At 33.9% G+C, this 25,234-nt stretch overlaps 1 protein-coding gene across 1 annotated transcript in view; it reads right to left on the reverse strand.

The window, feature by feature from the left end:
- Window positions 1-25,234, reverse strand: part of LOC145675973 (choline transporter-like protein 1) — a 156,114-nt gene that overhangs the window by 29,419 nt on the left and 101,461 nt on the right. The window contains exons 10-12 of the mRNA XM_081746802.1: window positions 23,961-24,080; window positions 22,775-22,900; window positions 2,686-2,792 (exon numbers count right to left, since the gene is read on the reverse strand). Coding sequence (XP_081602928.1) covers window positions 2,686-2,792; window positions 22,775-22,900; window positions 23,961-24,080 — 353 coding nt within the window. The remainder of the gene's footprint in view (window positions 1-2,685; window positions 2,793-22,774; window positions 22,901-23,960; window positions 24,081-25,234) is intronic.

Below are 25,234 nucleotides of genomic sequence, written 5' to 3' on the forward strand. Positions count from 1 at the left end.
AGAGGTCTGAAGCTCCCTTCGAGACCAGAAATGAAAAAAAAAAAAAAAAGAATAAAACAAAATGAAGTGAGAAAAAGAAGGATCAGCGTTAAAAATAAATAAATAAATAAATAAAACTACAGGAAGCTTTTGATTACTCTTTCTTGTGAGGAGATTTGTATTACTTGCAATGCATGGGAACGAGGTAAGCGAGATATCCTGGAAGAGTCAAGAAATTTGAAATTTCTAGAAAAGTTACGGAATTCTCGGAATTTCTGCTACTACTCAGGGAGACTTTAAGCTTCCGAAAGCATAGTGCCGTTGTGTGATAGCGTAGACATTTTTTATCATAATTTTTTGTCATAGCATCCTTGCAGTATCAAACATGTTATTTTAAGAACAATTTTCTGCTGCTCCTTTAACCTGTCATTTGGAACCGACAGTAGCTGACGGAATAATAAAAACAAAAATTTATGTGGAAAGAAAGTTCTGTTACCATTTGATTAAACAGAGAAAGGAACGCAGATATTGTAAAATAGTCTAGAAGACAGTATTGATTATGTATTTTTTTTATAATAGTGAATATGTACTTTTTATAATAGTTGAGGTCATAATGAAAGGAAAATTGTTATATTTGAATAAACAGAGGAAGGAGGAGGAATATTGTAAATTCTTTTTTAATACTTTTTTTTAAAATTATTTTACTCGAGATTTCTTCATAGTTTCTTATTAAAATACCAACATATCCTCATTTTATTGTCCTAACATACCAACATATGTTGATAGTAAAGTAGTTTAGGTTGATCTAGCTCCTTGGCCTTCAGAATTTCATGTCACGCCCCCTTCCTCCCCCCGTTACGAAATCCTGGCTAAACGAACCAATATATGTTCCAGTAAAATAGTTTAGAATGATCGAGCCCCTGGTGTGATGACCACGTATCTCATATCATGGACCCTCCCCCCGCCCCCTTCACGAAATCCTGGCTACGTGCCTGGGTACTGAGTTCGAACCATGGTATACAATTCCTCTGAAGGAAACCCAATGAATGATTTGGATCCAACTTTAATGAGTAGGCTTCGTTTTATCGCCTTGTTTTTTATATTAAACGTTAAATTTCAATCAATTCTTAACTTTCCTGTCTGATGAATTATTGGCTGTGCAATAACGATTTTAACTGAGTTTTGGTAATAAGTTTGTTTCTCTATGACTGTCTCTGAATTGCTTTCTTTTCCAACCCTATATGCATACATATACGCACACGCAGCCTAAAAGTAACACCAAAGAGCCTATCCAGTTTGCCATAAGGACCAGACCGTGTCACGTGATCAGGTCAAAAGTCACGTTGCGTGCTAAATCGAGTCTGGGGATTCCAAATCCACATGTGAGATATTTCAAGCACGTAACCTCCGCGTGGAGTGCCATGGGTAACTCGAAGAAGATGCATATACTTTATCATTATTATTGGTTTTACTCAAACAAAGTGACTTTTGATAATAATATTAATCCATATTTACCTGTACCTTACGTGCTATACATCGTTTTTAAACTTTTCGTTATGTCTTTGCAATAAGCTTTCAATTATTCATTTTCTTATTATATTTTTTTAATGTGTGGACGACTTCATTTTTTTTTTTTTCGTTCATTTTCCATTGATTTTAATGTTCATGTTTCGTGATTTTTTTACTATTAATGTTTCGTCCTTTTTGACTATGTTCCATCCTTTGTAGGACAATGTGCTTTTGGAATATAGAATCTACAGTCTCTTCTACGTCTGAGATGGATTTCAGCCATCTTCCTCTTTTGGTTTTTGAGATAAGTGGAGAAATTTTTTGTTTGTCATTGATTTTCCATTGACATTAATGTTAATGTTTCGTGCTTTTTTTGACTATATTCCATCCATTTTAGGACAATTTGCTTATGGAATATAGAATCTACATATAAAGTTTTTTCTGTTTGAGATGAATTTCAGCCATCTCTTGCTTTTGTTTTTTGAGATAAGTGGAGAAATTTTTTGTCATTGATTTTCCATTGACATTAATGTTAATGTTTCGTTTTTGTTTTTTTTTTAAGTATGTTCCATCCATTTTAGGACAATTTGCTTTTGGAAAATAGAATCTATATAGTCTCTTCCACATTTGAGCTGAATTTCAGCCATTTCCCCCAAAGTCTGTTCACATTATTGCAACCGGATAGACCCTTTCAGGAAGCAATTCTTTGATTTAAATTTAAAAAAAAAAAAAAAAAAAAAAAAAAAAAAAAAAAACCTAATAAACTTAGTTTTGTAAAGAATGGATATTGAAGTAAGACTTATGCTGGACCTTTTAAAATGTAATAGTTTTCAAGCTAAAGCATTTCAAAACTGAATTTTCAGAATCTTACATTTCTAAGGGGGGATGTTTTTCAACCCTTATTTAGTAGAACTAATTTCTCCCATACGATATAGATTCAGATCTTGAAGTTTGATAGTGTAACTTTTTAGGATGAGTACTATATTACGAGTGTTATATTAGACTTGATTGGATATACAACTACATATAGATACATTTTTGTTATACTAATGTATACAGGTTCTGAAATGCTTATCTTTACATATGAAAACACATTGGATTAAACAGTGATCTATCACAATAATTAATGCATGTTTGTACGGTTTTTGAAAACTTTGGGTGGAATGTTTGTTGTATCAAAATTAATTCTACATTTACCTGGTAAAGAACCATCTGCAGACTGCATGTGCTATGATCATATGTTGACATCCTACACAAAATTGTGTAAACCAGAATAATGCAAACAAGTTGTACCAGCGCGTGAACTGAAATACAGGGAAATAACGAGTTTATTATATTCATACTACGTAGTCTGAAAAAAAAAGCTTAATTAGCCAATACATCGTAGTTATTTTATTAAGGACACAAACTTAAATTAAGTAGTGTTAGTGATTACGTATTACATATATAAGTTTTTGGAAGGCTTCAGAATAGGTGTTGAAACTTCTGAAGTAAGTTTTCATCTGAAGCAATGTATGCATAAGAGTACAATAAAAGTACAATGTCAGCAGAAACAGTATATTATGAACAATTTCTAGAACAAGATCTACAAAACCACAAGTGCTACAAGAGTAGCGTTTTCGCTGAACGATTCCAAATTTTGTGTAGATTGTTCAGTTCTAATCGAATATTCAAAAAAAAAAAAAAAAAAAAAAAAAAAAAAAAAAAAACATAATTTCTTTATTACATTTTTTAGGGATATACTGAAAGCATTGAAATTTTTAGAAAAGCATCATATCCTGCGAGTTATACATTCCAACATCACACATTTGTATATGGGGTTACTATATCTCTCCGGCATTTCTTTCATGGTCAAATGATAATGAAAAATGAAAGATAACCATTTCTCCAGTCTGAGATGAATCCTTATTGTTTGGAGTATTTTGCCCAATGAACACCATATATCACTGACATTATAATTAATTGTGCTTGTAATGTATTTGCTTATTACATACTATATGTAAAAAGAAAGAAAACATTGATCATACACGAATTAGAAATTCCAACCGGAAATAAGTTCAAATCTTTGCAAACCGTGTAATATTGAAAAAAAAAATCGATAAAATAATGTCCCTTTATGGTACTCCTTGCCAATTTTTTTTATCAAGACGTCTTTCACTTGTGTCCGTAGAGGAATATGTACAGATGTTGTCAGGAATAACAAGGAGATTCATGCTAATATTGTAACCATATAGTCCAACTTATTGAATATTATTGAAGAAATTTTTAACTTTTTAAGTGAACCTCGTATAAAAGCACTTCTTAGAATTTTTCTCTCAGCAAACAGACGAATATGCATATATATATGTGTGCGTCGCGTCTGCGACGGAAGTCTGGGTGGAGCCTCTCGCTTCTCCAAATAAGGTGCTAGAATTAAGCGTAGAAAGCAAACTTCGTCTCCAAAAATTCCTGCCTATAGCTTGTCATAGTTATTTTTAGCTCTGACGTCAACAGGTTGAATTGTGAGCCTCTCCGTTGGGTAGAAGCACGGCGAGATGAGGAGAAAAACTAAGTTTGTTTGACTGGTGCAACGAATCTGACCACAACATGTAACCACGCAGTGTCTAAAAAATAATGTTGTATTTTAACTAGCGCAAACCCAGACAACACGTACGTGTACGACACATGTGCACTATCCATGCATAAGCCGTACATTTGCACATGTGCATTTGTGTGGATGATGAACACATGCATAACCCGTGCATAAGCCGTACACGTGAATTTGCGTGGATAAAGCACACATACATAACCCGTGTATGTGCACATGTGCATTTACGTGGGTTATGCACAGGTACATAACCAGTGACTAAGTCGTGCATGTGAACATGTGCATTTGCATGGATAAAGTACACATTTACATAACCCGTGCCTAAGCCGTTACATACACATGTGCATTTGCGTGGATGAAGCACAAGTACAGAAACCGTGCTTAAAGCCGCTATGTGCACATGTGCATTTGCATGGATGAAGTACACATTTATATAACCCGTGCTGTAGCCGTTATATACACATGCGCATTTGTGTGGATGCAGCGCACGTACGTAACCCGTGCTTAAGCCGTTATGTACACATGTGCATTTGCATGGATGCAGCGCACGTACAGAACCCGTACTTAAGCCGTTATGTGCACATGCGCATTTGCATGGATGAAGCACACATTTATATAACCTGTGCTTAAGCCGTTATGTACACATGTGCATTTGCATGGATACAGCGCACGTACGTAACCCGTGCTTAAGCCGTTATGTGCACATATGCATTTGCATGGATGAAGCACATATTTATATAACCCGTGCTTAAGCCGTTATATACGCATGTGCATTTGCATGGATGCAGCGCACGTACGTAACCCGTGCTTAAGCCGTTATGTGCACATGTGCATTTGCATGGATGAAGCACACATTTATATAACCCGTGCTGTAGCCGTTATGTATACATGTGCTTTTGCGTGGATGCAACGTATGTGCATAACCCATGCTTGAGCCGTGCATATGCACATGTGCATTTGCGTGGATGAAGCACATTTAAATTACCGGTGCTTAAGCCGTTGTGTGCACATGGGTATTTGCACGGCTATTGCACGTGTGTATGAAACGTCCATAATACCGTGCAAGTGTATACTTTTACTTTCATTCTTTTACTCTCATTCTCATCAACAGAAAGTAACCTCCATTTTTAGTAGGTGTCGTTTTTCCTCCAGGCGGTGTTATAGAGACTTTTTGACGAATAACAGCTGAATGATTGTAAAAACTCCATAACGTCCACTGAGCTAGGATACAAGATAAACAGGTGGCAGCATTGTACTGATGTAACTACAGTCAGGCAGTTCATAGGTTTACAAAATTATTTTCATGACCGATTACAGCAGAATATGTTGCGTTATTTGTTACTTGGCAAACATGTCAAAGATACTACCTAAAGCTTTGCTCGTTGCAAATAATAAGCTCCAAACCTAAATTCTCACTGACAATTATTAGTTACTTGTTATATACTTTGAAGGTGATGTCTTTGCAGTTATAGATGGGGTTACTGCGTAAGACACCAAATATATAAACTCCTTTTTTCGTTGCATCTCGAATTTGCTTTTACATCACCTCTGTACTACGAGGAAATCACCTGTGCACTGCATGTAAATCATCTGGGTACTGCTTCAAATCACCTCTATCGTACATGTAAATCATCTGGGTACTGCGTGTAAATCACCTCTGTTCTACATGTAAATCACCTGTGTGTTACGTGTAAATCATCTCTGTCCTACATGTAAATCATCTGGGTACTGCGTGTAAATCACCTATGTGCTACGTGTAAGTCACCTCTGTCCTACATGTAAATCACCTGGGTACTGCGTGTAAATCACCTGTGTGTTGCGTGTAAATCATATCTGTCCTACATGTAAATCACCTGGTTACTACGTGTAAATCACCTGTGTGCTACATGTAAATCACCTGTGTGCAACGTGTAAATCACCGCTGTCCTACATGTAAATCGAATACGTGCTACTTGTAAATCACCTGCGCGGTAGGTGTAAATCACTTGTGCATGACGTGTACGTGTGCATTGCACATGTTCTGTGCACGTGAAGATGTTGAATAGAACCTGGCATGTATATGTGCATCATATGTACAGGCGTGCATTTATACAGATGATGCACATGTTGCATCCGTGCAATTGTACATGTATTATACGGTTACTGTACGTGCATTGTGCTGTCTGGGAATATATCAACACAATCAAAATTAAGCATAAAATGTTGTTTATTATGTTTTCATTATCAAAATGAATGTAAAACACCGCTAGTGCAACGTATTATTCTAAATAAGAAGATGTAAAGCAATACGATTAGGATCCCTTCGGACGACTCTCAAAAGTTAACCCCAAGACGATCTAGAAGGAAAACATGAATTGGAAACATATGGAAAAAGGTAATTTTCCGCCTTCAAGTGCATCCTCCTGGAACCGCCAGAAATTAAGTTTCTTCCGCATCGAAGTGGATGAGAAGTGAAAGTGCGAAAAAAAAAATAATAATAATAATAAAAACTGTAAGATGTAGTAAAGTTCAACCCGTAGCTCGCGACTCCCGCGCCTTCCGAGATCATAATAAGAACTATTGGGCCAAGTGTAAAATTGCATTATCATATTCAATTATTTAAATCAAAGTGCCAAAGTGTAATTTAATATGTGTTTCTGTAGTTTTAGTGTTGTTAATTAAAACGAAAACGTAAAAGTGTGCATATCCTTTACGAAACTAATTACCATGATTTAAATTTATGTTTTGTAGTTTAAGAGAATTTAATCTACTTTTTCTTTCCAGCATAAATAATTATTGCGTATACAACATAATACTTTTCGCATTTTTAAATTGTATCGGCAATAGGAATACGATTAGAATTAGCCTTTATGTCAATTTCCCAGAATGTTCTGACCCGAACTCTGAACCGTACTGTCCAGTGGTTATATGGTTGGCTTTGGTAGAAGCTCCGAATCGCTATTAAAGTCTAAAGGAAACGTCCACGATATAGAGGGTCGAACCCAGGACACTCGTAAATGTGTCATAAAGTGTATTCCCAAAAAGGGGACATAGAGGATCGAATCCCGGACTATCGTAAACTCTTAAGGCCTGATAGGGATCTACAGGACACGAACCCAATACTGTTATAGATGTCGTTCTCTCATAGGGACTTGAACCACGCACTGTTATAAATGGCGCCCAAATAGGGATATTTGGTAGAATTGCATAAAGGCGACACTAAGTGTATCTTATATTGAGATAAATTGTAGTTCTTTTCTAGTGTTATTTAATTTTGTTTTTGGCATTAGTAAATTAATCATCATGTCCGTAAATAGAGACATAATGCCTGTTTTGCATGAAATGCGAAAAATATGGAAAGAATCAGTGTATTTAATAGTAGGAAGCCAATTTAGATATCGAAAAAAAGGATTTACATTGTTAGAAGTCGAGAACGCTTTAAGGGTAGATCAGGAAGTGTGTAAAATTCGAAAAAGAGCAAAGCAAGAAATTGCAAAATCTATTTTGGAAAGGAACATAGAATACAGGGCTGAAATTGAAGATAAAATTGTTGCTAAAATGCGCGAATTACCTAAATCTGATCTTTATCAAAAAACCAAAGATGAGTGTGTTTTTGAAACAGAATTTGTTTCTTTGTCAGACTTCCTATATAAGTTGAAATTTCATTATGAAAATTCAGACATTGTACGCATTGCAAACGAAAGGTTAGTAGAGAGAATATATAAAAAGCATTTGAAGTATCACAATGTCCGTAATAACGAGATTTCCAGTGATGATCGGAAGGTAAATTCTGAAGTCATGTCACCAAAACGGGTTAAATTTGCAGGTTCTCCTGAAATTATAACTTTCACGTAGGTTTCTGCAAAAGCTGCTAATTATGAAAGTACTCAAAATTGCGAGAGTTGTAAAAGCAAGGTAGTACAATTAGAAATAAAATTTGCTAAAAGTAACTCAGAATGGGTTAGATCTGAGTTTGAAGGCATTTTGTGGGATATTTCCCCAGTAGCCCAAAAAATATTCGCACAAACAGTGAAAAATGAATGTGTTGAGAGTTGCACTATTTCATCATATGTTAATATTCACCCGCCAGCTGTTAATGTAAGTCAGGCTAGCATTAAATTTCTTGACAATAAGTTCGAACAGGTTGAAGAAATACCTGATTGTAAATTAAATGTAGAAAAAAACATAATTTCTGTTGTTAGTCGCGTTAAACTTGAGTTATACAAGGCCAAGGAATTTGTTGTATCTTCTTTAAATAGTATTGTTATAGTTAGAAGCAAAGCAGAAAAGGAAAAGTAATGGACGCAACTCAGCTATTGGAAAAAAGTTTCTCAACCGCTACCCTCAACCATTGAATTGGCCACGCCTACAGCAGATACACGTCAATCAGCAGTCACCTGCTTCCGCTATTGTTTGTTTGTCTTGTAAAGGAACGAAAAATGTTCTTGGATGCAACGTGTGCCTCACTACAAAAGGTTTACGAAAGTAGTAATAATTGCGTTGAAAAAGAAGGCAAGAGTAGCCCATTCAGGCATCCTTGTAGAGTATTATGTTTGGTAAAGCAGAATTGCTTCCCCGGCACCTTCCTAGCCAATAAATTAGAACGTGTTCCTTTTCACGAAACTTGTTTTTTTGTGGATATAATGGTTGTTGAGAAGTAGTAGAAAATGGATCGATCTTGAACATATGAGGCCAACATCGCTCAACTCACGAGCCCCTGGGAAATTGAGCACCGTACACCGTGAGCCCACGGTCTTTTACGACCTCCATTTTAGGGGTGAATTTATTCCCTTTTATGACCACTTTTTAGGAGGTGTACTCGTTCTCTTTTATGACCACATTTTAAGGGGTAAACTCGTTCCCTTTTATGAGCATATTTTCCAACCCTTATTTTACCATAGCATCATACGTTACTTTATGAAAATTTGTTTGTGTTAAATTGTGCACAACATAGAAGTTCAGGATACTAATTATGGCAATCGCTGGAAGGGCAACAAAAGAGTCTCAACTTGGAGGAAAAAATAGGGTATTTGCAACCGCCTTTCGTAAAAAAAAAAAAAAATAAATAAAAAATAAAAAAATAAAAAAAATGAGTCCTAACAATTTTGAATACAAATTGTCATGAAATGGATGAATCTTAGTTTCTGGACGAAACGCAACGATCTAACTAAAGATATGCTACATTGACTTGATCCCTAGTCTTCCGTTGCAAGCGCTGCTATCGGCTGAAGGAATTCCACTCGCTTTCTCTCGCTTAGCAACAGCTGAGCCCTTATTGGCTCAACGCGTGGGTGTGAGCGTTATAAAACGTTTGATCATAAAACCAAAATTTACTCTTATACCTACAATAACTCTTTGATTAATTATGACACTATACATTTATTACATTCTTATTGTATTAATAAACCAGGTAACGGATGGTTTGTGAGACCATTACACTTTTTAAAGTGCCTACCCTCATAAATTTAGAAGACACCACCCACACTATTATAATTATGTTTCCCAACACCGAGATGAGAGTGAAGGACAGAATAAAAGGTTGGAATTAAAAGAATAAAGAAGGGAATAATACGAAAATTGTCTACTGCAGGCTTTAAATAAATATAATGTTACCCAAAAGTGGGAGGGAACCTCATCTCATGCCTTGGCAAGTCACTTGGCATATTTTTCCATCTTCGACAAAGGGCTTCGGCTGTCGGGAGGTCACATAGTGGGTCACGGACGCCTACTAACGCCGATACGTACTACGCAAGTAGTACAAATCGTAACAGAATAATTACGTTGTTACACAACTTCTTTTTTTAACTCAATTTGCTATTCATATTAATCTTTCTGATAACGTTTCAATGTTTTCCTTTTGACTTTTGTTGAAGTACAAACAAATCAATTTTGATCACACTGCTGAAATTTACGTACACTATTATTTGAAGTCAATATTATTAAATTACAGAACGATTAAAAGAAAAGAAAATTTTTAAATTCCCAAAATCATTGCAGTCGTCAATTTCATAAAATACTAACAGTCCGGCTCGATGAGGTCTTTGTTTACCCTACACCTACTCTAGGTTTTTTCAACACAAAAACAATTTTAAAAGGTTTCATTTGCCAATAAAGGACTAATGTGAATTTATAAGATACTATGTGGTTTCCACCAATTCTCTCTGCTTTAGGAAGCAGTGGCTTAGTACACAAACTTGTTTTCTCAATATTTATGATAACTGCATTGCACGAAAATTTGACTAGCTTCTTACTGCTTAATTTGCAATTTCTTTTCTTTCGTGATATTTCTCTATAAATTTTACTGCATTTATATTGAACACTAAATTGCCTTTTTCGTTTCACTCAGTTTTTCGGTTTACCTGTGTACTTGACTTTCGTTGCTGCATCACGATCAGCTGATGACACATCACTAATAGTAATCAGTGACCGACATTTAATTTTATTGTTATGTTTGTCTTCAAATCGCTTAGACATAAGGGGTTTGTTCACCCAATTACCACATTCTTCCTGAAAAGGTCTGTGATTTTTATTAGCATGTGATGCGTAGTCAGCACTTAACACATTTAATAAATTTTGAACTGCTAAATTATTACTGTGATTCAAATTAAAATTTTGATCGCCTTTTTCAAAAATCCATGCAGAATATTGGTTATCGTGTTGCGACAAAACAACTTTACATTTACGACTACTTTTTTGTGCATTGCATTGACTATGACATTTATTTCTCAAAGAAAATTTACGAACAAACTGAGAATTTAGAAAAACAGTACAACATACATTTAACTCTTAATTTTTGTCTGACTTTACGTAGTTTCTTTTTATATTTCCGGTGCTTTTTGCTTCAACGAACTTGCAAATTACATTTCTTTACAAATTGACGAACAACTTTTGGAATCTACTGACATTTTCTTGATAGGTTTTTAATTTCTTTTCCCACGTTACTGAGTTACTGTCACTATCATAAGGCCCACAAGGCATAAGACTGATTTCATTATCTTCTAAATTCACAATTTGTGTGCAAATGACTACGCAGAAAGTAACACATCCCATTTGTTGTACCTGCATTTCTTTTACTTTCAACTCACAGTTTAAAAAACTACTCTGCCCATGAATATCTCAAAGTAGTAGAAAATGGATCGATCTGGAACATATGAGGCCAACATCGCTCAACTCACGAGCCCCTGGGAAATTGAGCACCGTACACCGTGAGCCCACGGTCTTTTACGACCTCCATTTTAAGGGTGAATTTATTCCCTTTTATGACCGCTTTTTAGGAGGTGTACTCGTTCTCTTTTATGACCACATTTTAAGGGGTAAACTCGTTCCCTTTTATGAGCATATTTTCCAACCCTTATTTTACCATAGCAGAAATTACACTGAGATAGAAGAGCACATAAGATTACGAACACATAGAAGAGCAGATAACACATAGCACTATTTTAACATAGCAGATAAGATATAAGATTACGAACACACAGCAGAACATAAGACTACATAACATAACAAGGGTGTATTCATTCCCTTTTATGAGCATATTTTTCAACCCTTATTTTAACATAGCAGAAATTACACTGAGACTATGAACACACAGCAGAACAGATATACATAGCACAGCTAATAAAAGAGCATGGCTTATTTTCCAACCCCTATTTTAACATAGCAGAAATTACACTGAGACTATGAACACATAGCAGAGCATAAGACTACGTAACACACAACAACCTCCATTTTAGGGGTGGACTCGTTCCCTTTTATGAGCATATTCTCCAACCCCTACGAACACATAGCAGAGGTGTATTCGTTTTCAACCCCTTAGCATAAGACTATATAACATAGCAGTTACGAACACATAGCAGAGCAGATAATAAACACAACAACCTCCATTTTAGGGGTGTATTCATTTTCTCCACCCTTAATTGAACATAGCAGAAATTACACTGAGACTACGAACACACAGCAGACCAGAGAATACATAAGATTCATTCCATTTTAAGGGGTGTACTCGTTCTCTTTTATGATTACTTTCCAACCCCTATTTTACCATAGCAGAAATTACATAAGATTTTTTTTCAACCCCTATTTTAATACAATGAATACCTATGTAACATAGCGATTCGATACGCTCTTTGAACCGATTTGGATGAAACTCGGCATATGGGGGTTTTCGACCATGCTGAGTACGAATATCATACCTATTTTTACCTGGGTCTTATAGTTTATGTGGGATACGCCTTTTATATGACACTTAAAACCCAATCACTCGTAAACGAAGCAACATATTGAGATGGTGTTTCCACATTTAGTAATTGGTCACCAGCAACTACATGTTCCAAAAATAATGACCATCGAGGTCAAAGGTCAAAATACTTAAAACCTAATAACTCGAAAACGGAGCCACATTTAGCAAGAGGTCATCAACTAGTACAAGTTCAAAAAATAGTGGTCATCGAGGTCAAAGGTCAAAATACTTAAAACCTAATAACTCGTAAACGGAGCCAAATATTGAGATGGTGTTTCCACATTTAGTAATTGGTCATCAACTACTACAAGTTTCAAAAATAGTGGTCATCGAGGTCAAAGATCAAAATACTTAAAACCTAATAACTCGTAAACGAAGCAAGATATTGAGATGGTGTTTCCACATTTAGTAATTGGTCATCAACTACTACAAGTTCCAAAATAATGATCATCGAGGTCAAAGGTCAAAATACTTAAAACCTAATAACTCGAAAACGGAGCCAAATATTGAGGTGCTGTTTCCAAATCTAGTAATTGGTCATCAACTACTACAAGTTTCAAAAATAATGGTCATTGAGGTCAAAGGTCAATCTCGTAAATGAAACCACATATTGAGATAACGTTTCCTCATTTAGTAAATTTGTGTGATTTATTCAATTTTGTACAAAGCAGAAAAAAAGTGAAGAAGGAATAAATTTGAGTGGCTTATTTACTTTTGTATTAATGAGAAAGAAATCAAAGGAGCACAATTTTAACTAGCGCAGAATTTCTGTACCTTTTTGGGCTATTCAAATGGATTAACAAGAAAGAAAGCAAAGATATGCCGTATTAACTAGCTATGTATTATTTAAGCAAAACGAAGGGTTAAATTTGAGAAAGCGAACATGCACCATTTTACTCAAATTTGGATGGAGTATTTATCTTTGTATGAAGCAGAAAAGAATGAAGAAGATCCGTTTTAACTAGTTCAATATTTCTGTACCTTTTTGTGCTATTCAAATAATAGAGGGAACAAATTTCAGTGGTCTATTTTATTTTTGTACCAATCAGAAGAAAAGCAAAGATATGCCATTTTAACTATTTAAACAAACGAAAGGATACATTTGAATGACCTATTCAATTTTGTACCAACGAGAAATGCCATTTTGTACTAATCAAATAAACAAAAGAAAACGAAGAAGGATCATTTTAACTAACTCAGACTTTTATACCATTTTGTACTACTCCAATAAACGAAGGAATACCAACCAGAAAAAAAAAGAAGTGAAGATTAGGTGGATTATTTTCTTTTGTACCAACTATTAGAAGAGCTACTTAAACAAGCTCAGAATTTATATACATTTTGTACTAATCAAATATACGAAAGAATAAATTTAAGTGACCTATTCAATTTTGTACCCATGAGAAATTGCATTTTAACTGGCTCAGTATTTTACTACTCAAATAAACAATGGAGTATTTAGTTTTATATCACCGAGAAAAACAAAAAAATTGTACCATTTTGGAGTATTCAAATAAACAAATGAATAAATTTGAGTGACATAATTTGTGTCAACTCTAAAATCAATTAAACGAAGTAATGCATTTGAGTGAGCTATTTAATTTGAAAAAAAAAAACGAAGCAGGATCATCTTAACTAGCTGAGTATTTTATACCATTTTGTATTATTTCAATAAACAAAGGAAAAAGCTAAAAATGACCATTTTAACTAGCTGCGAATTTTATATTATTTTAAACTAGTCTAATAAACGAAGGCATAAATATGAGTGAGCTATTTAGCTTTGTACGAACCAGAAAAAAGTGAAGAAGGTTCATTTTATACCTTTTGGTTCAATTCAAATAATCGAGGGAATAAATTTGGGTGGTCTATTTTATTTTTGTACTCATTCGAAAAAAGCGAAGAAGGACCATTTTATACCTTTTTTTGCCATTCCTATTTCCTTTTGTTCCAACGAGAACCATTTATAACAGGCTTAGATTTTTATGCCTTTCTTCTAATATTTCTATCAAACAGAAAAAAGCTACACAAATAAAAAAAGGAATAAATTTGTAATAACCACAAAAAAAGCGAAGAAATGCCATTTTTAACTAGCTCAGAATTTCTAGACCATGTTGTACTATTTAAACAAACAAAGGGATAAATTTGAGTGGTTATTCAATTTTGTAGCAAGAAGAAAAAGGAAAGAACTAACATTTTGTACTAATCAAATAAATGAAGGTATATTTAGTTTTGTACCAAGCAAAATAAGAATAAAATTTGGATGGACTATTTTCTTATGTACCAACAAAAAAGAGAAACCGAAGGAGGAATAAATTTGGGTGACCTATTCAGTTTTGTACTACTAAAATAAACGAAGGAATAAAATTAGAAGAAAACGGAGAAGGGCCATTTTATTTAATTTTGTAGTACTCAAATATACAAAGGTATAAATCTGTGTAACCCATTCAGTTTTTGTACTAAGCAGAAAATTTGTTTGCTTTTTTTTTTAGAAAGACCATTTTATCTTTTGTATTCAGATTTTCCGGCTACTTTTTGCGCTCTACAAATAGAGATCATTTTATGTGCCTTTTGTAACGAAGGAACAAATTTGAAGGAGGCTCATTTTAACTAATCCTGCTGCGAGTAGATCAATGTGGCATTTTTGCGACTTTCATTTTCGAATACATACGGATTAAACCACTGTGGCAAAAAAAATACTACTTTCTCCTTATGCTTATTTGGAGTGGACTTAAAAGGATCAACAATTAGAAACACACTAGTAGGGCGTCGATTCAGTAAAACCGTTTATGCTTTCTTCTACGGTCTTCGGCATGCATTTTAAACCAAGAGCAGCAAGATTAATATTTGTATTCCCCTGCTGGATAGAAATTCGATACTTGGAAATTGATCCAATAAGCATCTGTTAACTTTATCCATATCTTAGAATTTATGAGGTTACAGCTAGTCAAAGAAAACGAATAGATAATTTTGAGACAGTTCCATATGGGTAAATACTGTAGTAGTAGATACGATAGTTTTTAATTAAGTAGAGATAAAGAGAGAGTGTGTGAAAAAATGGATAATTAAATTTTAAATCATTATTATTATTTTAGAGGTCAAAGGGAAGAATAAATGGATTTGAATGTCATATGTACGAACAAGATATGCCATTTTATTATATTATCGTGTGCTGTTTAAACAAATGTAGGGAAATGCACTACTCAAATAAACGAAGGAATTTAGTTTTGTACCGGGCAAAAAAGGAGTGAAGAATGAATAAAATTTGAATGGAATATTTTCTTTTGTACCAGCTGGGAAAAGTGAAGGAATTTAGTTTTGTACCATTGTTATACTTCGATAACAATAATTCCCCGATTAGTAGTAGGTTTTACAAGAATGATACATTGTGTAAGAATTTCCAATTAATAGCGGTATTGCAGTGTGCTTATAATGTAATAATAATCTGTAATAGTGCAGTTTATTTTTCGAATGAGAGTAGGTTTTAAAGGTGTATTGTAGTGTACATTTTCTAGTCTACCAGCAATAATGATCTCTGAGAGAGTTATTAGGTAAAGAAAAAACTTACCCGATAACAATTACACCACCATTCTGCAACAATGTTCCGAACACATTTATACCATCTAATTTCTCAGATTTAAGGTTAAATTAAATGGGAAAGAGCTGTACAACAAATTGTGCAAAAGTATTTGGGAGATATAAGTAAGAAGTATTAGGATGGAATTAGCAGATGTACTAACAGAAAAATCTACAAACGGAATATTATACAAGATTTTGCAGGTATTATAATATTTGAATGGAAGGACAAGAATATTAACACTATTTGTAACAACGATGATTCCGTGAGTGTAGATTGTCTTAGATGGAATACAGGTAATTCTTCCATTAAAATTTACAACAAATTTATTTGCCAAATTTTTGGGTAACTATCTAATTGATTTTGTTTAATTAGGTCAATTGGGTCAATTTCCAAGTATCGAATTTCTATCCAGCAGGGGAATACAAATATTAATCTTGCTGCTCTTGGTTTAAAATGCATGCTGAAGACCGTAGAAGAAAGCATAAACGGTTTTACTGAATCGACGCCCTACTAGTGTGTTTCTAATTGTTGATCCTTTTAAGTCCACTCCAAATAAGCATAAGGAGAAAGTAGTATTTTTTTTTGCCACAGTGGTTTAATCCGTATGTATTCGAAAATGAAAGTCGCAAAAATGCCACATTGATCTACTCGCAGCAGGATTAGTTAAAATGAGCCTCCTTCAAATTTGTTCCTTCGTTACAAAAGGCACATAAAATGATCTCTATTTGTAGAGCGCAAAAAGTAGCCGGAAAATCTGAATACAAAAGATAAAATGGTCTTTCTAAAAAAAAAAAAAGCAAACAAATTTTCTGCTTAGTACAAAAACTGAATGGGTTACACAGATTTATACCTTTGTATATTTGAGTACTACAAAATTAAATAAAATGGCCCTTCTCCGTTTTCTTCTAATTTTATTCCTTCGTTTATTTTAGTAGTACAAAACTGAATAGGTCACCCAAATTTATTCCTCCTTCGGTTTCTCTTTTTTGTTGGTAAATAAGAAAATAGTCCATCCAAATTTTATTCTTATTTTGCTTGGTACAAAACTAAATATACCTTCATTTATTTGATTAGTACAAAATGTTAGTTCTTTCCTTTTTCTTCTTGCTACAAAATTGAATAACCACTCAAATTTATCCCTTTGTTTGTTTAAATAGTACAACATGGTCTAGAAATTCTGAGCTAGTTAAAAATGGCATTTCTTCGCTTTTTTTTGTGGTTATTACAAATTTATTCCTTTTTTTATTTGTGTAGCTTTTTTCTGTTTGATAGAAATATTAGAAGAAAGGCATAAAAATCTAAGCCTGTTATAAATGGTTCTCGTTGGAACAAAAGGAAATAGGAATGGCAAAAAAAGGTATAAAATGGTCCTTCTTCGCTTTTTTCGAATGAGTACAAAAATAAAATAGACCACCCAAATTTATTCCCTCGATTATTTGAATTGAACCAAAAGGTATAAAATGAACCTTCTTCACTTTTTTCTGGTTCGTACAAAGCTAAATAGCTCACTCATATTTATGCCTTCGTTTATTAGACTAGTTTAAAATAATATAAAATTCGCAGCTAGTTAAAATGGTCTTTCTTAGCTTTTTCCTTTGTTTGTTGAAATAATACAAAATGGTATAAAATACTCAGCTAGTTAAGATGATCCTGCTTCGTTTTTTTTTTTCAAATTAAATAGCTCACTCAAATGCATTACTTCGTTTAATTGATTTTAGAGTTGACACAAATTATGTCACTCAAATTTATTCATTTGTTTATTTGAATACTCCAAAATGGTACAATTTTTTTGTTTTTCTCGGTGATATAAAACTAAATACTCCATTGTTTATTTGAGTAGTAAAATACTGAGCCAGTTAAAATGCAATTTCTCATGGGTACAAAATTGAATAGGTCACTTAAATTTATTCTTTCGTATATTTGATTAGTACAAAATGTATATAAATTCTGAGCTTGTTTAAGTAGCTCTTCTAATAGTTGGTACAAAAGAAAATAATCCACCTAATCTTCACTTCTTTTTTTTTCTGGTTGGTATTCCTTCGTTTATTGGAGTAGTACAAAATGGTATAAAAGTCTGAGTTAGTTAAAATGATCCTTCTTCGTTTTCTTTTGTTTATTTGATTAGTACAAAATGGCATTTCTCGTTGGTACAAAATTGAATAGGTCATTCAAATGTATCCTTTCGTTTGTTTAAATAGTTAAAATGGCATATCTTTGCTTTTCTTCTGATTGGTACAAAAATAAAATAGACCACTGAAATTTGTTCCCTCTATTATTTGAATAGCACAAAAAGGTACAGAAATATTGAACTAGTTAAAACGGATCTTCTTCATTCTTTTCTGCTTCATACAAAGATAAATACTCCATCCAAATTTGAGTAAAATGGTGCATGTTCGCTTTCTCAAATTTAACCCTTCGTTTTGCTTAAATAATACATAGCTAGTTAATACGGCATATCTTTGCTTTCTTTCTTGTTAATCCATTTGAATAGCCCAAAAAGGTACAGAAATTCTGCGCTAGTTAAAATTGTGCTCCTTTGATTTCTTTCTCATTAATACAAAAGTAAATAAGCCACTCAAATTTATTCCTTCTTCACTTTTTTTCTGCTTTGTACAAAATTGAATAAATCACACAAATTTACTAAATGAGGAAACGTTATCTCAATATGTGGTTTCATTTACGAGATTGACCTTTGACCTCAATGACCATTATTTTTGAAACTTGTAGTAGTTGATGACCAATTACTAGATTTGGAAACAGCACCTCAATATTTGGCTCCGTTTTCGAGTTATTAGGTTTTAAGTATTTTGACCTTTGACCTCGATGATCATTATTTTGGAACTTGTAGTAGTTGATGACCAATTACTAAATGTGGAAACACCATCTCAATATCTTGCTTCGTTTACGAGTTATTAGGTTTTAAGTATTTTGATCTTTGACCTCGATGACCACTATTTTTGAAACTTGTAGTAGTTGATGACCAATTACTAAATGTGGAAACACCATCTCAATATTTGGCTCCGTTTACGAGTTATTAGGTTTTAAGTATTTTGACCTTTGACCTCGATGACCACTATTTTTTGAACTTGTACTAGTTGATGACCTCTTGCTAAATGTGGCTCCGTTTTCGAGTTATTAGGTTTTAAGTATTTTGACCTTTGACCTCGATGGTCATTATTTTTGGAACATGTAGTTGCTGGTGACCAATTACTAAATGTGGAAACACCATCTCAATATGTTGCTTCGTTTACGAGTGATTGGGTTTTAAGTGTCATATAAAAGGCGTATCCCACATAAACTATAAGACCCAGGTAAAAATAGGTATGATATTCGTACTCAGCATGGTCGAAAACCCCCATATGCCGAGTTTCATCCAAATCGGTTCAAAGAGCGTATCGAATCGCTATGTTACATAGGTATTCATTGTATTAAAATAGGGGTTGAAAAAAAATCTTATGTAATTTCTGCTATGGTAAAATAGGGGTTGGAAAGTAATCATAAAAGAGAACGAGTACACCCCTTAAAATGGAATGAATCTTATGTATTCTCTGGTCTGCTGTGTGTTCGTAGTCTCAGTGTAATTTCTGCTATGTTCAATTAAGGGTGGAGAAAATGAATACACCCCTAAAATGGAGGTTGTTGTGTTTATTATCTGCTCTGCTATGTGTTCGTAACTGCTATGTTATATAGTCTTATGCTAAGGGGTTGAAAACGAATACACCTCTGCTATGTGTTCGTAGGGGTTGGAGAATATGCTCATAAAAGGGAACGAGTCCACCCCTAAAATGGAGGTTGTTGTGTGTTACGTAGTCTTATGCTCTGCTATGTGTTCATAGTCTCAGTGTAATTTCTGCTATGTTAAAATAGGGGTTGGAAAATAAGCCATGCTCTTTTATTAGCTGTGCTATGTATATCTGTTCTGCTGTGTGTTCATAGTCTCAGTGTAATTTCTGCTATGTTAAAATAAGGGTTGAAAAATATGCTCATAAAAGGGAATGAATACACCCTTGTTATGTTATGTAGTCTTATGTTCTGCTGTGTGTTCGTAATCTTATATCTTATCTGCTATGTTAAAATAGTGCTATGTGTTATCTGCTCTTCTATGTGTTCGTAATCTTATGTGCTCTTCTATCTCAGTGTAATTTCTGCTATGGTAAAATAAGGGTTGGAAAATATGCTCATAAAAGGGAACGAGTTTACCCCTTAAAATGTGGTCATAAAAGAGAACGAGTACACCTCCTAAAAAGCGGTCATAAAAGGGAATAAATTCACCCTTAAAATGGAGGTCGTAAAAGACCGTGGGCTCACGGTGTACGGTGCTCAATTTCCCAGGGGCTCGTGAGTTGAGCGATGTTGGCCTCATATGTTCCAGATCGATCCATTTTCTACTACTTTGAGATATTCATGGGCAGAGTAGTTTTTTAAACTGTGAGTTGAAAGTAAAAGAAATGCAGGTACAACAAATGGGATGTGTTACTTTCTGCGTAGTCATTTGCACACAAATTGTGAATTTAGAAGATAATGAAATCAGTCTTATGCCTTGTGGGCCTTATGATAGTGACAGTAACTCAGTAACGTGGGAAAAGAAATTAAAAACCTATCAAGAAAATGTCAGTAGATTCCAAAAGTTGTTCGTCAATTTGTAAAGAAATGTAATTTGCAAGTTCGTTGAAGCAAAAAGCACCGGAAATATAAAAAGAAACTACGTAAAGTCAGACAAAAATTAAGAGTTAAATGTATGTTGTACTGTTTTTCTAAATTCTCAGTTTGTTCGTAAATTTTCTTTGAGAAATAAATGTCATAGTCAATGCAATGCACAAAAAAGTAGTCGTAAATGTAAAGTTGTTTTGTCGCAACACGATAACCAATATTCTGCATGGATTTTTGAAAAAGGCGATCAAAATTTTAATTTGAATCACAGTAATAATTTAGCAGTTCAAAATTTATTAAATGTGTTAAGTGCTGACTACGCATCACATGCTAATAAAAATCACAGACCTTTTCAGGAAGAATGTGGTAATTGGGTGAACAAACCCCTTATGTCTAAGCGATTTGAAGACAAACATAACAATAAAATTAAATGTCGGTCACTGATTACTATTAGTGATGTGTCATCAGCTGATCGTGATGCAGCAACGAAAGTCAAGTACACAGGTAAACCGAAAAACTGAGTGAAACGAAAAAGGCAATTTAGTGTTCAATATAAATGCAGTAAAATTTATAGAGAAATATCACGAAAGAAAAGAAATTGCAAATTAAGCAGTAAGAAGCTAGTCAAATTTTCGTGCAATGCAGTTATCATAAATATTGAGAAAACAAGTTTGTGTACTAAGCCACTGCTTCCTAAAGCAGAGAGAATTGGTGGAAACCACATAGTATCTTATAAATTCACATTAGTCCTTTATTGGCAAATGAAACCTTTTAAAATTGTTTTTGTGTTGAAAAAACCTAGAGTAGGTGTAGGGTAAACAAAGACCTCATCGAGCCGGACTGTTAGTATTTTATGAAATTGACGACTGCAATGATTTTGGGAATTTAAAAATTTTCTTTTCTTTTAATCGTTCTGTAATTTAATAATATTGACTTCAAATAATAGTGTACGTAAATTTCAGCAGTGTGATCAAAATTGATTTGTTTGTACTTCAACAAAAGTCAAAAGGAAAACATTGAAACGTTATCAGAAAGATTAATATGAATAGCAAATTGAGTTAAAAAAAGAAGTTGTGTAACAACGTAATTATTCTGTTACGATTTGTACTACTTGCGTAGTACGTATCGGCGTTAGTAGGCGTCCGTGACCCACTATGTGACCTCCCGACAGCCGAAGCCCTTTGTCGAAGATGGAAAAATATGCCAAGTGACTTGCCAAGGCATGAGATGAGGTTCCCTCCCACTTTTGGGTAACATTATATTTATTTAAAGCCTGCAGTAGACAATTTTCGTATTATTCCCTTCTTTATTCTTTTAATTCCAACCTTTTATTCTGTCCTTCACTCTCATCTCGGTGTTGGGAAACATAATTATAATAGTGTGGGTGGTGTCTTCTAAATTTATGAGGGTAGGCACTTTAAAAAGTGTAATGGTCTCACAAACCATCCGTTACCTGGTTTATTAATACAATAAGAATGTAATAAATGTATAGTGTCATAATTAATCAAAGAGTTATTGTAGGTATAAGAGTAAATTTTGGTTTTATGATCAAACGTTTTATAACGCTCACACCCACGCGTTGAGCCAATAAGGGCTCAGCTGTTGCTAAGCGAGAGAAAGCGAGTGGAATTCCTTCAGCCGATAGCAGCGCTTGCAACGGAAGACTAGGGATCAAGTCAATGTAGCATATCTTTAGTTAGATCGTTGCGTTTCGTCCAGAAACTAAGATTCATCCATTTCATGACAATTTGTATTCAAAATTGTTAGGACTCATTTTTTTTATTTTTTTATTTTTTATTTTATTTTTTTTTTTTTTTACGAAAGGCGGTTGCAAATACCCTATTTTTTCCTCCAAGTTGAGACTCTTTTGTTGCCCTTCCAGCGATTGCCATAATTAGTATCCTGAACTTCTATGTTGTGCACAATTTAACACAAACAAATTTTCATAAAGTAACGTGATTAGTCCTACATCGTTCAGAGTCACACTGACAAAATGAATGGACAAAGTTTTATGGATATATACGTGCAAACTTGTAGAAATCTTTTGTCTTGATTGGCAAAGTAAACAATCATAAACTGCTCTGCCTTGAACTTAATACGAAGGACTTCAGTTTATCTGAAAGCCGTGAATTTTAGGAGCATTTTTATTTATTACAACCTATAAATAAGTAAGAAATATACATGAGCTTGAAATCCCATAGTACTTAATAACTTTTTTTTTTGACAGGAAGAATTCCTTTAAAAGATTACTTACTTTAATAGTGCCATTTTTATCAAAATGTATATTCTTATTGTCTTCGGCTGTAGGGAAACCAGAGCTCTCAATCCACAGGGCAAAATAAAGCCATAACGCAACAACGAAGCCCAGAAAGATTAAGGTCTGTAAGTGAAACAAGACATGTACAGTAGTATATAAACATTTATAAAAATAACAGCAATATACAATACATATCCATTGGCTTACAGTGAAAATTCCCGTAATATCATGTAAAATATTCTTAAATGCAGGTTGTCTAAAAATTAATGAACAATTATAGGTCAAAATTGAGAATACATTTATTGAGATTTGTAAGTAACATTATGAAACCACATATACACCATTTTGTTCGGCGACTTTCTGCCATTTTCCGGCAAGACCATAATTCTATCGCTATAGAAATTCTGTGGTTTCTGGTAAAAAAAAAAAAAATGCACGTGAGTTTCACAGGTCTCTTTCGAAACTGATTTTACACCGTTCAGAGAGTTCTGCAAAGACGGAAACAAATGATGGTTGGATGGTGCCAGATCCGGTCTATATGGTGGATATATTAAAACCTCCCAACCAATTTTTCGGTGGCTCAGTGGTAGAACACTTACTTTTGGTCCGTGGAGGTCCCTCGTTCGACCCTCGGTCAAGTAAAGTTTGTGGTGGACAACATCATGTCAATCGGTTTTCACGGGGCACTTCCATTTCTTCCCACATTGTCATTCCACCAGTTCATCTACCATTAGTCACTTGCTTTAATCATATGTCTCTCTTAGCCTAAAGGACATAATCATGAGACGTTAAACTGAATTGATTTCATTTTATTTCTCACTACTGCAATGAAGCAATGTAAGAAAGTTTCAGAAAAACTTATTTCCAAGAATAATTCCAAATTCTTTCTAGACATTGACGAAGTATGTAGCTGCCGAAAAGTAATACTTTTAACTTTAAGGTACACTTTATTTTTCGTATTTGGAAAATAAGGGTTTCGCGAATAATTTTTGAACCAATCTCATATGTAAATACGATTTTTTTTTTCAAAAATGGAATCTCTTAATATATTTTGTCATCTATAATATTCTATCTAAATTTTGAGGCAGAGACACAACAGAAGTTCCCTGTAGGATCATGCATGCTGAAGAATTTTACGTATGAAAATAAATAAATAATAAAAAAATATATTTAATTTACTTACTAGAAAAGGCTCCAATAGAAGAAATGGCATCGAACTGATTGCTTTCCCAGCTTCTTTAAACAACTGAATCACAAGTTTGATTCTCTTCCGTAAAACGAAAATCACCAATAATATTATCACCTGAAATATTTTTAAAAAAAAGTTTAATGTATTATTAAAATTTCTCCTATAAAATCGTAAGAGGCGTTTTCAGAAAACTTTGTATCAAAGCGAACACCTCACGAGCAAACTACCTCTTGCATTTTTTAAAATGAAAAAATGATTTATACTGTATCTTAGGTTTGTTTATGAAATATGAACAAAACTGCCTGAGTCAGCTTTTAAAAATCGTCTGAGAAAAATCACCTACAAGATTCAACTATCCTATGTGATTTTTTAAATCAGGCGCCTAGTATCAAAAACCGCCAAATCCATTTTTTTTTTTTTTTTACCGAAATTGAGTTATATATCGCTTGTTATATGTTTGATCTAAAGGAATTTCATGGAAACAAAATTTTGTTTAAGAGCTTCATATTTCATACTAAAAGACTAGTTAAAATATGGGACATTGTACACGTGTATATGCAGCTTCACCGCACGTTTTGCGAAATGACTCGAGACTAAGCGAAATGGATGTGGCGGATTCTGATACTAGGCGCCTCAAATGAAAAATTACCCAGGCATACAAAACATAAAAGCCTTGTGCACCGGAGCCCAGGGTTTGAATTCGATGTATCTCGCTACACAGAATCCAAATTTCGAAACCGTAGTCTAATTGACCGTATCAGTTCTGTTATATTGGCGAAAAACTGTCCTCTCTATCCAAAATAGCTCAAAGTTTACGCCCATAAAAAGTTGACACAGTTAAACGTCCTGGAGTTTTGAAATTTGGATTCTGTGTAACAAAATACATAGAATCCATACCCTGGGGTCCGATTCAAAGAGCTTTTATTTTTTTGTGTGTGACTGTGTTATTTGCACTATTCATTCGAAACATTCATTTATGAAATATCAAGAAAATTACTTGACTCATTTCTTGAGAAAATCATCCGAAACTTTCACCCCAAGTGTAAACTACCCCTTCTGATTCTTTCCCAGATAAATGGAATATATTAGGCCTATATCATGGGATCGTTAATGAAATATTGATTTATGAAAAATAAACATCATCATTAGAGATCTTTTTGAGAAAATCATACTTTTTCACTCTAGAGTAAACTAATATATACTTTTGTTTTAGGGGGGTAGAAAAAAAATTCGAAAAACTCTGGAAAATCACATAAAAATTTGTTTTA

The sequence above is a fragment of the Thermobia domestica genome, chromosome 18 (genome assembly GCF_964235325.1).
Source record: "Thermobia domestica chromosome 18, izTheDome1.hap1.1, whole genome shotgun sequence".
Classification (NCBI taxonomy): domain Eukaryota; kingdom Metazoa; phylum Arthropoda; class Insecta; order Zygentoma; family Lepismatidae; genus Thermobia; species Thermobia domestica.